Below are 16716 nucleotides of genomic sequence, written 5' to 3'. Positions count from 1 at the left end.
ACAACTGAATGAAAATTAACAGGTCTTAAAGTTGTAATTGTTTTGGCAGATGCTTGCGAGTTCCAAACCATTTCAACAATGTTTTAGTTTAGTTTATTTTATTAAGAATGAAGGTGCAGCACGGATGCCTTCTGTTTTTTATTGTGTTTTTTGTTCAACAACAAGTGCTTTCATCCTTGGTGTAGATATGTATATTGGTGTAGATATATTGCCATCATGACGATTTTTTAAATTTGCACACAATAGTCAGCCTGCCATGGGCAGCTAAACTGCTTAAAAAAACTTTTGATGGCATTTTTTGTTAAAAGTTGGCAACCATGCCAGAAGTTATCAGCATGGACTAAGGTTTCAGAATCACCTGGTTGCCAACATGGAACTTGACCTTTAGGGTCAAATTTCAAGGTCAAAGGGTCAAAAATGGTGTATTTTGAGGTTTTTCTTTTCTGGGGGCTTCATATTCATGGAATTGTTTTTCAAATGTTGGCAATCATACTAGCAGTTATTAGTAAGGTCTGAGGTTTCAAAATATAGTGGTTCCTTAAATCATAATTCAAAGTTAAGATGAAATTTAAAGGTAAAAATAATGAATAAATCAATAAAATGTGGAGTTCGCCTGTTTATGGGGGTCTTTTTATGTGCTGTTCTTTTTTTTAATGTTGGAAACTATGCTAGAAGTCATCAGTAGGGTCTGAAGTTACAGACTTCAATGGTTGCCAAAGTCATATTTGTGATTTAAAGTCAGATTTGAAAATAAATAAATAAAAAAGAAGCGGTATCTTTGTAGACCAGTCAACGGCAGCTAGAATGCTTACATAGACTTTTGATTGTTAATTCTTGTTAAAAGTTGGTAATTATACTATAAGTAATCATGATGGACTAAGGTTTCAGAATCACCTGGTTGCCAACATGGCACTTGACCTTTAAGGTCAAATTTGAAGGTCAAAAGGTCAAAAACAGTGTATTTTATGGTTATTCTCTTTTGAGGGGCTTTATATTTATGGAATTCCTTCCCCAATGTTGGCAACCATGCTAGCAGTTATCAGTAAGCTCTGATATTCCAGAATCTCATGGTAAAATTTTGAATTTCAGGTTACATTTGAAGGTAAAATGAATACATGTCTTATTTGTGATTTGTCTGATTCATCTTTCTGTGAGGATATATTGTAATGCCATTCTTCTTTTAAAGATGTTAATAAGTGTTAATAATGTTAATAATCATCAGTAGTGCCTGAAGTTTTAGATTCCAATTGTTGTCAAAATCACTGTTGTATTATAATTAGCTCAATACTTTATAGTGAGATGCTTGATTTAGCAAATCATGGAGCAACTCTGGCTAGTCAACCTTAGACATTCTGAAATGTGTCATTTGAACTGGTCATTTGAACTGAAGACAAAGAGGACAACTTCTCTACCAGGAGGGGGACTGGGACTGGACTTTGCAAGCCAGAAAAGGCAGATGTCTAAGACTTTTGCAACACTGTATGAGATTCCTGTTCAGAACCAGAAACAGAAAGCCAGCAGTACAATCAAGGCAGACAGACAACTGATGCAGAGACTCTTCAATGCAGCACAAGCTGGCCGGGCAGTCAATCTCCACAAGGTCTTGGAGCATGAACTATCGGTTGTTCCACAGAGAAAACCTGCCTCATCATAGACGGCCACGCACTAATTCAGTCACTAGGAAACCCATCCCACTGCAGGACATTTGGTGATTATGCCAGAAACTTTCAGAATATTCTGATGAAAGAGAGTGGCAAAGTGTCCAGGGTTGATGTCGTGTTTGAACAGTACAAACCCTTGTCTATCAAATCGGCTACAAGGAACAAAAGAGCTGGTCAAAAGAGACTGATTCGCAAGGTGATAGATAGGGATGATTTTCAACTTCCCCATGTCTGGAAGAACTTCATTGCACTGGATGAAAACAAGGAGGATCTTGCAATGTTCCTGAGTGGCAGACTTTCTAAAACAAGTGAGACAAACAAAGAGATTGTTGTTGGTGGAAGCATCCCCAGTGGGTTTTCCACGACACGTGGAATTATTCCTGGTCTTCAGGCAAACCACGAAGAGGCTGATACACGTATCATCCTGCATATGCTGGAAGCAATTAATTCTGGTTACGAGAACATCATTGTGAAGAGTCGTGACACTGAGGTTCTCCTTCTGCTTCTTCACTTCACAAGGGACCAAGCCTGCAAGGTGTGGATGATGAGTGGGACTTCCAAGGAACATGAGAGCTACCCAGTAAACCTTATCAATGAGAGTCTTCCTAAACAGATTGTGGAAAACATACTTGGTTGTGATACTGTCTCCTCCTTTGCTGGACATGGGAAAAAGTCATGTTGGACTGTATACCTGCAACACCCAGAACTTTTACATGGTGTTGGTCGGGATGGGCCTGAAGTAGATGGAGGAGTTTGTTTCAGAAAGGCAAATGGGAAATTGACATGTTACCACCGACAAGTGATGCATTGGCATTGCATCTTGCACATGCAAATCATCAGGCAAAGGTATGGCTGCTGTCTGACAAGGTATATGTTGATGAAAGCCCTGAGGAGACAGGTGGTTGGAAAGTGGTAGACCAACACTTGGTGGCTGTGTGGCAAAGGAAGCCTCCAGTTCCACAGAGTTGTTTAGAACTGATTACATGTGGTTGTAGAACCAAGTGTCGTACACATGCCTGCAGTTGCCTGAAGAATGGACTGCCCTGTATACCTGCATGTGGTTGTAATGCAGATGGCTGTTTAAACACTACAGGGATGGAACATGATCAGCATGAGATAAATGTTTTGTAAGGACTGCAACAGTAAGTGCAACGCTACACAGTTCAATGAATTATTGACTTGAAATAAAGAAACAATCTGTAATTCAGACCACAATAATAATGGCCATGTGGATTCTAAATACTGTATATTCATTAATTCACATGATTCATCAATATATTTGAAAACCCCATGCCCCAGGTACTAATTCTCCAATACTTCTTGCAAACAATTTGTATTTTATGAAAGCACATCACAAAATATATATAATTTTGACCGTTTGACCTCTATAATACCTTCAAATTCCACCTTGAATTTGAAATGGCATTTTCAGACCTTGTTGATAACTGCTAGCATGGTTGCCAACATTGGGGAAAGAATTCCATAAATATAAAGCCCCTCAAAAGAGAATAACCATAAAATACACTGTTTTTGACCTTTTGACCTTCAAATTTGACCCTAAAGGTCAAGTTCCATGTTGGCAACAGAGTGATTCTGAAACCTTAGTTCATCCTGATAACTTAAAGCATGGTTGCCAACTTTTAACAAGACTTAACAATCAAAAGTCTATTTAAGCACTCTAGCTGCCATTGACTGGTTGACAAAGATACACACTTCTTTTTTTCATTTATTTTCAAATCTGACTTTAAATCATAAATCTGACTTTGGCAACCACTGAAGTCTGTAACTTCAGACCCTACTGATGACTTCTAGCATAGTTTCCAACATTTAAAAAAAGAACAGCACAAAAAAGACCCCTATAAACAGGTGAACTCCACATTTTATTGATTTATTTATTGATTTTACCTTTAAATTTCACCTTAAATCTGAAATATGATTTTAGCAACCACTATATTCTGAAACCTCAGACCTTACTAATAACTGCTAGGATGGTTGCCAACATTTGAAAAACAAATTCCATGAATATGAAGCCCCCAGAAAAGAACAACCACAAAATACACCGTTTTTGACCTTTTGACCTTGAAATTTGACCCTAAAGGTCAAGTTCCATGTTGGCAACCAGGTGATTCTGAAACCTTAGTCCATGCTGATAACTTCTGGCATGGTTGCCAACCTTTAACAAAAAATGCCATCAAAAGTTTTATTTAGAGTCTTGGCAGGCTGTCTACAAACCCCATACCTGGAGCAGGCGCGTCAGCTTGGAGTCGCGGTAGGGCACGTGCTTAGAGCGCCCGTCCACCAGCGCCGAGATGACGTTGCCCAGCGCCGACAGCGAGAGGTTGATCTTGGTGGCCTCGCGTAGCCGCTCGCCCGTGGCGCCCGTCTTGGTCTGGCGCTCGCTGCCCGCCAGGTCTACCAGGTTCAGCTTGCCTGCCCGCAGGTGGTCCTCACCCGACACATCTGGGCACCCAATGGGGAAGGCCAGAAAGGTTAGAGGAGAATTACATGGCCCTGCCGTGGCTCAATCGGTAGGGCACAGTACTGCTAGCCTGGTTCTCACTGACAGTGCGTGTGTGTAGCTCCGGAGCTACACACACGCACCGTCGGTGAGAACCAGGCTACTGCACTGCTATGCCGGGGACCTGAATTTCGATACTGGCCCGGGCCCTTTGAGGATCCTTCCCCTGGCATGTTGCATTGCACAGTATGTATTCCTCATGCCATTTGCGTATTAAGCTTCTCCTAATGATTGGACTGAACACACACATTTGCACACACACACTTCTTCTGTACACTTTCTTGCACCGATTATTTATTCCATGACATGTGGCATAAAAGTGTCTCTACAGTACAGGTATATGACAGATAAACATCCTTCTATCTTTGCATGTCTTGCTAACCGGTGTTGCAGATCTCCAGGTGGATGGTGAAGATGGAGTGTGAGCGGGAGGAGTCCTTGTTCATGAGGGTGTACCCGACCGAGCGGTTGCTCCAGCCCTGTGCCATGATGCGCTCGCACTCCGCCACGCTGTGTACCGTGTGCATGGATAGCTCGCGCACATACACGCCATGCTCTGGGTGCTCTTTCAGCTGAGAGGATGCACAGACACATGCACGCATGTACACGCATGCACGCACGCACACACATTGAAACACACACACACACACACACACACACACACACACACACACACACACACACACACACACACACACACACACACACACACACACACACACACACACGCCAGTAAATAACAGATAGTAAATCTACTGTACAATGAATCATGGTATACTATGGCCATTATGCTGGAAGCAGAAGTATTATATTGTATGCCTTTGATGTATTTATTACACTTGTGAAGAATCCACGTGGGTTTAGAGACAGGTAATAATGCACAATGTGGCAGGTAAGGGGAGGTATAGTACTGTACAGTCAACATGGTCAGAAGTTCAGACCAATCCACCAAGAAATCCCTTACTTCTTTTTTCTGCTTGGTGTCTTTCCCCAAAAGATCTCGGATCTCCTCGTTGTAGATCTCCAGGTAGGATGCTCTGACCAGGAACTTGGTGTTTTCCGCACACTTCAAGTGAAAAAAGTCATGAAACAGGCAGGCACACAGGATTCTGAAATTGGCATTGCAAATTACTGCTGCAATAGAAAATTATGTACGACCTATGTGGGGAGGAGTTGCAAGGTCTCTCTCTGTGTGTGTGTGTGTGTGTGTGTGTGTGTGTGTTTCAATGTGTGTGCGTGCGTGCATGCGCGGGCATGTGTCTGTGCATCCTCTCAGTTTGTGAAAGAGAAAGAGAAAGTTTAAGCTCTAAGCCTTGGTGTGATGTATACATCTTATGTCTTCCATGATGATGACTTGTGATTCAAGTGTTCTGTACCTGGATGGTCTCAAAGATGTGTTCAAACGCTCGGGGGATGACACCCCTCTGGGATGGCGGGTCCACTACTCCCTGCATGGTGTACGATTTGCCACTGCCAGTTTGGCCATAAGCAAATATGGTGCCATTATAACCTTCAGTCACTCCCTGTGCAAAAGCATAATGACAAATGAATGACCATCATTAAATGTTTAGTTTTTCATGACAAAGGCACAAAGAAATCAAATTGTGCATTAAGTTAACATAGGAAATTAAATCACTGACAAGGACAGGTTGATAGCAGTTGTTTTAACTTAAACTTCTTCCTTCCCTTGTTGCATTGAGGTCAAAAACCAACACTGGTAACATGATAAGGGAAGCTGCAGTTCCAACTCCAAGGTATACTGTTTCAGATTTGAAATCCAAGTATCCAATTACCTTGGACCCAGGTGCTTATGTAGACAGGTTAGTGGGCTATGAACCTTTTTGTTGTTGTTTTACAAGCCTGTCTTGTCATGGAATGATAGATGAACATCACTTACTTCAACCAAGGGATACGCAATCTCGTTGTACATTTGCTCCGTGGTTTGGGTAATGAAGTAAGTCCCATCAAAGGTGAATTGCTTCGGTGGCTCGCTGGAGGCGCCTGGCTTCTCAATGAAGCACTGACAGAGACTAGTCTCCATTGAAACAATAATTTTACAATTCAGTGCTTTCTCTCGAGCATTCATAGGTCGACACCTAACCACAACTTTCACGGATTCTGATGCCATTTTGCAATTTATGCAAGTATAATCCCAATTAACGTTGAAACTGTTTTTATTACATGATTAAGTCAAAATATTGCGAACGCCCTACAATGTACGAGTGACCCAGCATAACTGGCCTACAGGCTGGCCATAAACTCAGCCACAGCCATGGTCCCTAAACAGGGACATCAAGCGAGTTAGCTTGCTAATAAAGTAGCTATAATTGAAAGCAGGATAAAATACATGATATGAGCGGTCCTATGAATTCGACCCGACCTCAGCAGCATCCCCTTTCCCCGGCATCTAACCCTTGGCGGTCCGCAGAATCCGTCAATGCGAGGTCGTGTCCTCGTAAAAGTGAGGTTAGATAAACACCATTATCAGCTCGTTCTATAAAACCTAGCCACAAAGAAACAGGTTCCTTGTGTCGTGGCGTTCCATGTTGCTAGGTAACGATAAACTTCAGTCACAGGAGATTCTGCCTGTCCCCATGCATAACTATTCTTGCATCCATCCATTCCCCCCTGGGGACAAATAAGTAGGCTTAACTTCATTTGGTACAAAATGTTAGGAATAAATATCTCACAACAAGATTGCAGTTTGAAGAGCGTTTATAAAAAAATGACTGCACAAAAAAAAGTTAATATGCAGTTACATTTTTGAATTCTTGAAAAAGAACAGTAAAAAAGCAGGCTGCAGAACACACACTCTAAATCATGTCAGTCTAACATGGCCTAGGGCAGGGCTATTCAATTAAATGTCAACGAGGGCCACTTTTTCAAATTCCTCTCAGTGAAGGGGCCGAACTATACGTATGTATTATGGCTTTTATCTCTAAATTAAACAAATAAAACCCAATTAAGTATTTCAAGGGGCTTGTTGGGGGCCAGAACCTTGCCTTCCAAGGGCCGCATCTGGCCCCAGGGCCGCCATTTGAATAGCCCTGGCCTAGGGCCTATAACTTGTGGAAATGTACCGACAATGCTGTTCATGCTACTTTCAGCAACCAAACAGGTAGAAATGCTGACATTTTTCACATTCAATTCAGATAACCCACGTGGAAGACTTCCGTAGTGTTATGATAAAGTTTAAATGCTGTCAGTAACCAAGCACATCCAACAACAGGCACTAAGATATGGTTGCCCGTAAAACGTAACAAAAGACAAGTGCACAAAGTGTGCACAAAGATAAATGCACAAAACAAGAGACTTGATAACAATAAATAGTATTGAGTAAAATAAGTGTACTGGCTCAAATGACTGTTGGCTCTAGAGAAGAAAACACACCCACTCACAAATATATTCACATATCCAAGTGCTAAGACAATGGAATAATCATAACCATTGATTGACAAAGAAAGTGCCACAGATTTACAGTGATCGTCATATATCTCTGAACATGTAATAACTAAAATGGAATAGCAACAAAAGGAACTCCTTATCAAAATGTACCAGTGTACAAACTATCTAAAAATGTACAGTTAAAAGGTTAACTCCTCAGTGGTCTTAGTAGAGACAGCTCGCTGTCTGAACCCCAGACGTGGTCATCAGACCCAGCTCTTCCCATGTCCATACTTGTGCACGGCCCTCCTCAGGCCATAGTGTGGAAGTGCACTCTGGGGTTTGGCGACGACGTTCTCCTCCCACTCATAGCAGTGGTTCACACGGGCGCAGTTCAGCTGGCATTCCAGCTCCCCCCTGCACTCCGTATAATAGTCTATTAAAGTTGAAATGCTCTCAAACCCATGGTGGCATCCCTAGAAGAAACATTCAGACAACAGAGGAGAGTTCAATTACTTCTCTGACAACTCCTGGAGAAAGATGTAGAGCAAATATTCATTCATATAGCATATGTTTTACATTACAATACACTGCGCGGATGCTTTTATTCAAAGTGAGTTACAGTTAGAATTGTTCAGGGTATTGGTTACAGTTCCTGGAGCAATGTGGGTTTAGGCGCCTTGCTCAAGGGCACTTCAGTCATGTATGGATGGAGGTGTAGGGAGAGGTCAAGCAGAATTCGAACCTACAACCCCCCGATTGAAAGACCAACTCCTAACCATTATGCCAAGGCTAATGCATTTTGCAGTGACTGTGTGATAACCGACCTCCAGCAGGTATTTTCCTTTGGTGTTCTTGATGGCGTAGGTGGCCAGTCCGGAGGGGAAGCGCATGATGAGGGTGCCCCGGCTGGGCTTCTTGGGGTGGGGGCACAGCAGGTAGGCACCCAGCACGTCCTCCGCCAGCAGAGCTGAGCTGCTGTCACTGGTGGACCAAGGGAGGGAGAAAGGACAACACGTTGGCTTTCAGTTAGGGACTCGTCTATAAAGTGAAGTAACAAGGTCAAAGACAATTGATATTTTACACAGTAATTATTATTGTAATTTAAAGTCATTATTTTAATAGGTGAATAGCAGTGAGCATCCCCCGTTTTGACATCACCTCAGCCAGCCTACCCACCATTCCACCATTACCTATCAGTATAGCCAGCTGCTATGCATTTGAACACCATGACATTTAAAATACCACAACAGACCACATTTAAGAATTAGTCTTTATGTATTGCAGAAAATGAGTCAATTCTGCCCTCTTCAGATGCAGGATCCACCAAACAAAAACAGAGAATCCAAAATGTCTACAAGCAGCAGCAAGTGTCATTAGGTCAGAGAAAGACTGAGAAAAGAGAAAGAAAGTAAAAGATGAGAAAGGAGGGAGAGTTCTTGTTCTGGCTCACCTAGAGAGTCCAGCCCAGCACCACACCGCTTGAGCCAATGCTTCTTCGGACTCGGCCAGACTTGGGGTACGGGCACGGCGCGCTGGACTCCCTGGCTCCTCCTTTCCTGTTTCACACAAGTAAAAATAACATTGCAGTAAACCCAGTGGTACTGTAATGGGCCCACAAGGGGTGGATTCCAATATGCACACTCTCGTCCTCTACTTGTGCTTGTGGCCTCGCCCCGCCTCCTGACCCCTTCTCTGTGGAAAAAACAATAGTTTCCCAGCTTTCAGCCTAGCCACAACAGCTTAACCATCCCAATTGCAAGTCAGACACACAGTGACATCACAATGAGGTCACAAACAGGCAAGTGAGCAAGGGAGGACGGAAGTCCGCAGATTGGAATCCACACAATGTTTGCTTATGCTGGAGGACATTTCCCCCAACAATGACCCCTACCAAGTAAGAAAGAAGGGGAATGGAGGGCTACATAAACATTACTACAAAATGAATGGTTATGACTAGGGCTGGGCGGTTCTGGAACAAATGTGTATCACAGTTTTCTAGATGAAAATTGATATCACGGTTCTCCGCACGTTTTTTAGTGGCGATTTTCCCCCACATCTCAATGTTTCTGAAGAAAAGACTGAATTTTAATTTAAAAATGAGATAAAATCCTGAATTTAAATTAATTTCAATACCAATTTTAATCACTGTTTTGGAATAAAAACTAAAAAAAAACCCTTCTGTTATCAAAAAGTGAACCTTGTGTAGGTGAAAACCGTTATCGCTTTTTTTAACGATATACCGCCCAGCCCTAGTTATGACAGTAATTTAGATTAATATTGATGGAGATACAAAAGATTGTCTCTTCAGACAACAACTGTGCCTCAAACCCATGTATTCAAATTAAATTGACTCCCTCTGACTTAAGTGACCAATTCATCAATAATTCTCACCCAAACAATGTGCAGAACAGTGTTCAATCATGTCTGCAACACCACCACACGGTGCTCAGTTGGTGTGCTACAGCTGGTGTGCTACATGTTACAAATGGACTGTACAGTGACTGTGCATTACCTAATGAAATCTTTCACCTTGGACAGCCTTCTCCGAACGTATTAATGATACTATACTAACCTGGCAGCTGTGGCCTAATGGTTAATGGGATGGGGTTTACATCAGAGGTTTGAAGGTTCAAATCCCGTGGTTCCACTCTCTACCTCACTCCATGGCTTAAGTGCCCTTGAGCAAGGCACCTAAACCCAAACTGTTTTTGGGACTGTAAGCAATACCCTGTACTTAAAATAACTTTAAAATCACTTTGGATAAATGAGTCACCTACGTGTAATGCAATGTAAAAAAAGGCATTTACAGGAATATTTATTGCTTGAGATTGAAAATTGTATCTTCAGCTCAGGCCACAAATGTGACTTGTCAATAAATCCAAAACCCAGTGTAGTACTGTTCTGCCTTTGTCTTGGGTGATTCCATTGACAGCGTGTCCCATGTCTGATCATCATGCCTCCTCCAACCCACACCACCACCGCACAGTGCTCAGCCTCCGTCCCCCAGTTGGTGCTCAAGACAATTTCCAAACTGACCTGTCTCTACTTGCCTAATGAGATCTTTCACCCTGCTGGACAGCGTTCTCCACAATTTCACCCCACCTTTAGCCTGGTTCATGCGCTCCTGCAGCTGCCTCTGCTTGAGCGGCGTGCAGGTGAAGGAGCGGTAGGCCCCGGAGCTCATGCCCTTGTTGCGGATGGCCTTCTTCCGCGTCAGCATGGGGGAGGTGACCGGCTCTTCATCTGGGCTGCTGTGCAGGGACGGTGGGCGCCGATGCTGCTGCTGCGGCTGGGTCTGGGACTGTGGATGCTGCTGCTGGTCCTTTTCCTTCTTGGACTGCTTCTGATCAGGGGTACTGGACTTTGACTATGGGGGAATAATGACAGAAAGAAAAAAAAAGTCAGGTTCCCTGCTCACATTGGTCGAAAAGAGTGGTTAACCTGCGCCATATTCTTTAACCCAAACCATGTTAACTTTGAAGCTTAGACAATAAAAATGATTAGTAGAATAGAACAGAATAGACTTAATTGTCATGCAAGCATAAACATTGTCTTTGATCTCACCATATAAAAAACATTAATGGGCTTTCATTCCATTGCTCAAAACGTAAATACATATACTGTACATCGTTGCATACATCCCCTCCCTCTAGCCACCCTTCCCAGCATACACATCATACACAAGTCAGGTACCAGATCCAGTCCCTTGTTTTTAGTTACACCAGTCTAGCCTTTCCATTGTTTGTTAACCATTGAAATTGCATTTGGTATAAATGAATGTTTGTAGATGTTTTTTTTCTTGCAATGTGCGCCCCCCTGCGGAGAGCAGTTCAAATTTAGGGTGAAGTGGGTGGGTGTCATCATCTAAAATGTTCATAGTTTTCCTATCAACTGCAGTCCAATAAAGATAGTCCAATGGTTTTTGGGGTATGATTTTCCAGCATTTTTCACAGCCTGTTCTTGTTGGATAGAGTGAAATGGCCATACCAAACAGAGATGAGAAGTTATGACGCCATAGTCTGAATACAAAACATTCCAGAGGCTGAAAATGCTGGACTAGATGATTACAGAGTTCACACAACGGGACTCACTAGTTCGACGCCCTTTCGGTACTTACCGCTTACGTCATACGACCCTAAACCTAACCCTAACCCTAACCTTAACCCTAAACCTAACCCTAAACCTAACCTTAACCCTAACCCTAACCCTAACCTTAACCTTAACCTTAACCCTAAACCTAACCCTAACCTTAAATCGCTTGTTTGAAATGTTTGATTACCATGTGAAATCACGAGAGGGCGTCAAACTAGTGAATCTCTTCACACAACCATAACCACACCCCCACCTCTTAAAACAACAAATGATACATCAGGTCAAAGAGTCAAAGATTTTGCATATAGTACATACAAAATCACGACCATAACTAACAAATATACAGTTTGTTAAAAACTGGCAGTAAATAATATTTCACATATGACATGGTCGCAGTCTACTTGGGTTCTCTTAACCCATACAGTGATCATCTGGACAATGGAATCTGCCAAATACTAGAACACCAGTATCTATCCTCTTTTAAGCAAGAAACCGGCTCTCTAATCTTACCATCAACAATGTGGGTGCACTGTGGCATGATTACAAGGTTACTGATAGAGCCTGGAGACAGGGGAGGCAGGCACTGTTAAGACTCTGGGTAAATAATTCAGTTTCAGCAAAGCAGAACTGGACAGGGTTTGAAGAGGAGGTAGCAATCTGGTATGCGAACAAAGAAGCCCAACATAAAAGATATTTGTACACTAGTACAACTTGTACACGTCGCTAAATTATACAAAATAATAAAACTATACCTACTTAATAATGGACATCTAAAATAATCAGATCTATTACAAAAAATGGATGTGGCTATATGTGATCAGTAGTATTTTCATGCATAGCAACATCATGTGATCAATGATTCAATCAATGATTGTTGGCATATAACAAAGTGATAACTTGCAGTTGCCTTCACATTTTTACGTATACAATAGTAACTTCCCTCGTGGAATGGACATCTGCCTGATGAAACCATACTTGTGACTTCCTCTTGCCAGTAAGTGACACTTCAGTCAACAGAGACTACAAAAGCCCCAGTAATTCGACCCAGTCATCCGAAAAGCCCTTTTGCCCTCAATTCCTCCATCAACCTATCCATCTCCCTCAGGCAGCCATTCATTAAAAGGATCCCTGGCTAGTCAGACATTTTGGCCCCATACTACTGACCTTGGTGTCAGCTAAATTAATGTGATTTAAAAACACTGAAAATGTCTACAGGTTTCCAAAAAGATAATGAAATCCTTCGTGTATTGAACTAAATTTCTGCATTGAGACATACATGTATGGCAGCTTACAAGCTCTGCAAAGGGAGGTCATCTCTGAACATTTTAGTAAAACAGAAACAAAACTTCAGCCCTCGTGAGAAGATGCCATACAAAAGAAGGCTTAAGCTATCTTTTGTAAAAAAACAAAAACAAATGTAAATATCTCCCTACGTGCTACAGAGATTAAGAAATAAAAGTTTAAGTCAGCGTTGACAATTCTATTGCATTACCTGTGCCTAAAATTACAGTAAGTTACTTTGGCTAAAGAGTCAGCTCAGTGTTCTAAATATGACCTCACCTTGACCTTGGCTCCGGGGAAGAGGCCCAGGAAAGGGGCTCTTCTGAAGGAGACGAGGGCGCTGACGCTGAGGGGGAAGCCCTGGTTGAGGAGGGAGGGGACGCGCGTCAGCTTCTTGCCCTCCGTGCTCTCGTCCTGGGCCTCCTCCGGGTGGCTGTCCAGGTAGGACAGCTGGAAGCAGCGGCACAGCAGCAGGTTCAGGAACTGGGCCTAGCAAATACAGGAGAGAGAACGGGCTTTATTTTTCTGACTTTTAACAAAAAGTTCATTTTAAAAATATATATTTTTATGGGATTTTTGCCTTTAATTCAGATGAGCAAATGTGGAGAGAGAGACGGGGTAGGGATGGGAAATGACCCAGGCCGGACTCGAACCCTGGGTGCAACCCTTGGGCATGCGAGCCCAAATGTGGGGGGGCTTAGTGCGTTGCGCCACACCGCCCCTCTTTAACAAAAAGTTCTATGGGAGTTGTAAAACAATCAAGGACCTCGGGCAGCTTCATTTCTACGGAATCTCGCCCCTCCTTGTGCCTTTCCTTTCACCTTTACATGCATTGAGAATCGGAGGGAAGGACCAGAGAAACTAATCAAAGGGCAGGCCATGTGTGTGTGTGTGTGTGTTGGAAGTTGGGTCCTTACTGCTCTGGCGTGCCTGGCCTGGAAGAGGTGGCAGTAGAGCTGGGTGTCTGGACTGCCTGGGTTGTGGGAGACGAAGGCAAACTGGGAGTCGGACGGCCGCGCCGTGGACAAGGAGATCCGGCGTAAAGCGTGCGCCATGAGGAGTGTCTGAGGAGGAGAAGAGAGGGGGAGCATAGAGTTTCACTACCGTGCCCCCAAAAGACAATTGAAACCTATGGCTTAGTACTGATGGAGTAACACGTGTTGCATGTCCCATTCCCTTTTTGGAAAAGAAAGTATTTTTCCACCTTCGCATGTTATCTATTGGATCATCTATTGATGGTCTACATCTATTAACAAATCAAATTCAACATGACCCAGTGATGTGTAATTCTTAGTAATCTTGTTTAGGTGGAGGATATGAGCTTATGGGTAAGGAGTTGGCCTTGAGATTGAGGGGGATTTCATGTTTTATTCCAGTAAACTAAGTAACGGAGGAATGTGGGAGGGGGGGTGTAAAAACACCCTCCTCCACAGTTGACACTGTGAATCAGCAGCACTAAAGCATAAACTGAAAGCCACAAATAAACTTGGCCCAGGCATGTTCATTGGAAACGTTTTGATCTTAAGAATGGAAGTTCTTACCGTCTCATCCTCGTCATATACTTTCACTCCCTTGAAGGAGAACCTCAGAGATACTGGCCTCCTTCTCTTGCATTTCTGTGCAGAAAACACATACAGGGCACACGTGTCATGGGTATTCAGCAGTCTACGGGTAAGCGGTTACAGCAGGGTTGGGGAACCTCTCTCATTCGAAGGGCCACCTCAAATTCATCCGAGGGCCGTAAAAGTCGTCTGAGGGCCGTACTATGAACACAAACCAGGATTTCCTCCTTCACTTTAGCCTACATTTAAGGCAGCCACCTTTTAAACAAACACCACCTTCTTTAGGTTCCCTGAATATAACTTAATTGTATTGCATTTTCTAAGATTCCTTACAAAATATGTCATATTTCATGTGAAGCTGAATAACATTAAAATTATATCGGGGGCCGGATAAAACGGCCTCAAGGGCCGCAATCGGACCTTGAGACATAGGTTCCTCAGACTTGTATAGATTGCCAGTTCGACTCCCGACCCACCAGGTTGGTGGTTGCTGTTTCCCAGTTGGGCTTTCACTTCACATGTAGCATTTAGTCATGTTCAATTTATTTTGGGGTAGCTCTCCCTCAAAAGACTGGTGATACTTACCCTGAGAGCCTTCAGCTGAATGTGCAGCTGTTGAATCTGCTCATCCAAGCAGCGGTCATCCACAGGAAAACAGCCAACATACTGTGGAAACGAAAATAATATGCAGGGAGGGTAAGAGGTATTTCGTAGGCCTGATCCATCCACCTTCACTTCAAAAGGGTTGGCTGCATCAAGGACATATAGTTCGTATTTGCATCCAGCGGAGATGACAGCATTACCTCGGCAGACCTGGTCACGGTGCCATCCTCCTTGCTGGGCACGTCACACATGACGGCTGCTTTGATTCACTCAACCCTGCAGCAAAGTAGGAAAGTAAATGGGAGTCAGCTCTATGTTCCCAGCCCATTTGGTCCCACGGCTTATTCCTGCTGCTCCATGTTCCCATTTCCCATGGAGCTCCATGCTCCATGTTCCCATTTTTTTAAAGAAAATATTTAAACATAGGCCCTATGTTCCAAAACTCCATGGTCCCACATTTCCCAGTGAACAGAACGTGCCTTTGGAACACAGGGCCTAAATTAGAATACTAGCTTAGAACTGTGGGAACATAGAGGGCTGTGGGACCAATGGGCCTAAAAATTAATGTCAAAAGCCTTTGTCATATGGGACCAATAGGTTGTGGGAACATAGACACACAGTAATAGAAAAGAATAGAATGGGGGGGGGGGGGATCAATCCCAAAGTTTTTATATGCCAATAATCCGTCTAGCCTGAGTTGGACACAAATGTAACAACAAACGAAAGAAAAGCCAAGCTGACATGTTACCAGGCATCGATGAAAATGCCAGTGTGCTTTCTACTACAAACACCTGTAAGGAATGTTGGCATACATCCAGCCCAAAAGGCTACATTTTCCTCAAACAGGCACAGACTTGAGAATACAGAATGGCTGCGAAAAGTGTGAGGTCTGCATGCGTAAAACTAAGCCAAAACGAATGAGTTGGTCAAAATGAATCAATGTCACATAGGTCAAGTTAAAAACAACACATACCTCGACAGGCGATAATCCACGCCAAATGGTGACCACGGAGCGCGCGCGAGCGTCCAGTGGTAAATCTGACAGCCGCAAAGTCTGAAGACTTACCACATGTCAAAAGAACACTCACTTCAACGTTTTCTTGAATACAGATTATGCCTACACTCGCCAGCCACACGCTTTACAGAAGTCGACTTTACTGTGACTTTTCGTGAAACACGGAGGGGGTCCTGCTCCCAGACAGTGCACCGACGAAAGCGTTCCCATTTCGCAAGTCTGGACTGAGTCACCTTATCAACTCCTCCCCACCCAGCAGGTCTGTGACTTGTATTCATTCACATCATGGTAGTTCTAGTAGTGCCGATGAGACTGTTATGGTGTGACGGTGCAGAGAATTTAAGAACTACTGCAAATGCACACATACTGGGTAGGCTATCTTCCAGAAAACAACGAATCATCCATTTGCTCCAAAGCAGCTCATTTATATTCTACCAGTTTGTCAAACGCGCACTGCCAACACACTAGACCCCGGATTCTACCTTTGTGGTCAGATATTACACACTGTAACAAAGCCGTGTTTTATTATTGTTATTTCAATGCTTAAGATGTGTCTTGTTTATCAGCCAAGAAAGAGCAAGCAAATTCCAAAGGTGA

At 43.2% G+C, this 16716-nt stretch overlaps 2 protein-coding genes across 4 annotated transcripts in view; both read right to left on the bottom strand.

The window, feature by feature from the left end:
* The window catches only part of kif17 (kinesin family member 17), a 27021-nt gene extending 20550 nt beyond the window's left edge, over positions 1-6471 (bottom strand). The window contains exons 1-5 of the mRNA XM_063215308.1: positions 6077-6471; positions 5556-5702; positions 5144-5245; positions 4562-4751; positions 3901-4121 (exon numbers count right to left, since the gene is read on the bottom strand). Of these exons, the coding sequence (XP_063071378.1) occupies positions 3901-4121; positions 4562-4751; positions 5144-5245; positions 5556-5702; positions 6077-6307 (891 nt within the window). The 5' untranslated portion in view covers positions 6308-6471. The remainder of the gene's footprint in view (positions 1-3900; positions 4122-4561; positions 4752-5143; positions 5246-5555; positions 5703-6076) is intronic.
* A 1347-nt stretch (positions 6472-7818) lies between these two features.
* Positions 7819-16358, bottom strand: sh2d5 (SH2 domain containing 5). 3 transcript variants are annotated; one of them, XM_063215305.1, is made up of 10 exons: positions 16078-16358; positions 15305-15380; positions 15087-15167; positions 14481-14555; positions 13857-14003; positions 13219-13428; positions 10603-10933; positions 9017-9122; positions 8391-8547; positions 7819-8039 (listed from the first exon to the last, which is right to left on the bottom strand). In XM_063215305.1, exons 2-10 carry the CDS (start codon positions 15353-15355, stop codon positions 7830-7832), a joined length of 1368 nt encoding a protein of 455 aa, XP_063071375.1. In that variant the 5' UTR covers positions 15356-15380; positions 16078-16358; the 3' UTR covers positions 7819-7829. The 3 variants fall into 3 exon arrangements, with proteins under 3 accessions (XP_063071375.1, XP_063071377.1, XP_063071376.1); XM_063215307.1 differs by having other exon boundaries at positions 10669-10933; positions 16078-16357; XM_063215306.1 differs by lacking the exon at positions 16078-16358 and having other exon boundaries at positions 15305-15550.
* Between the last annotated feature and the right edge of the window lie 358 nt (positions 16359-16716).

The sequence above is a fragment of the Engraulis encrasicolus genome, chromosome 14 (assembly GCF_034702125.1).
Source record: "Engraulis encrasicolus isolate BLACKSEA-1 chromosome 14, IST_EnEncr_1.0, whole genome shotgun sequence".
In the NCBI taxonomy this organism is placed as follows: Eukaryota; Metazoa; Chordata; class Actinopteri; order Clupeiformes; family Engraulidae; genus Engraulis; species Engraulis encrasicolus.
This window is presented reverse-complemented; position numbering and strand designations above follow the sequence as displayed.

What these genes read in the sequence shown, in the direction of transcription:
- sh2d5 (XM_063215305.1), bottom strand. Translation starts at nt 15,355, where the DNA reads ATGTGTGACGTGCCCAGCAAGGAGGATGGCACCGTGACCAGGTCTGCC. An exon ending in AGGCCAGGCACGCCAGAGCA is followed by an intron (nt 13,429 to 13,856) that starts GTAAGGACCCAA and finishes TGTATTTGCTAG; the next exon opens with GCCCAGTTCCTGAACCTGCT. An exon ending in TGCTGGGCTGGACTCTCTAG is followed by an intron (nt 8,548 to 9,016) that starts GTGAGCCAGAAC and finishes TTGGTCCACCAG; the next exon opens with TGACAGCAGCTCAGCTCTGC.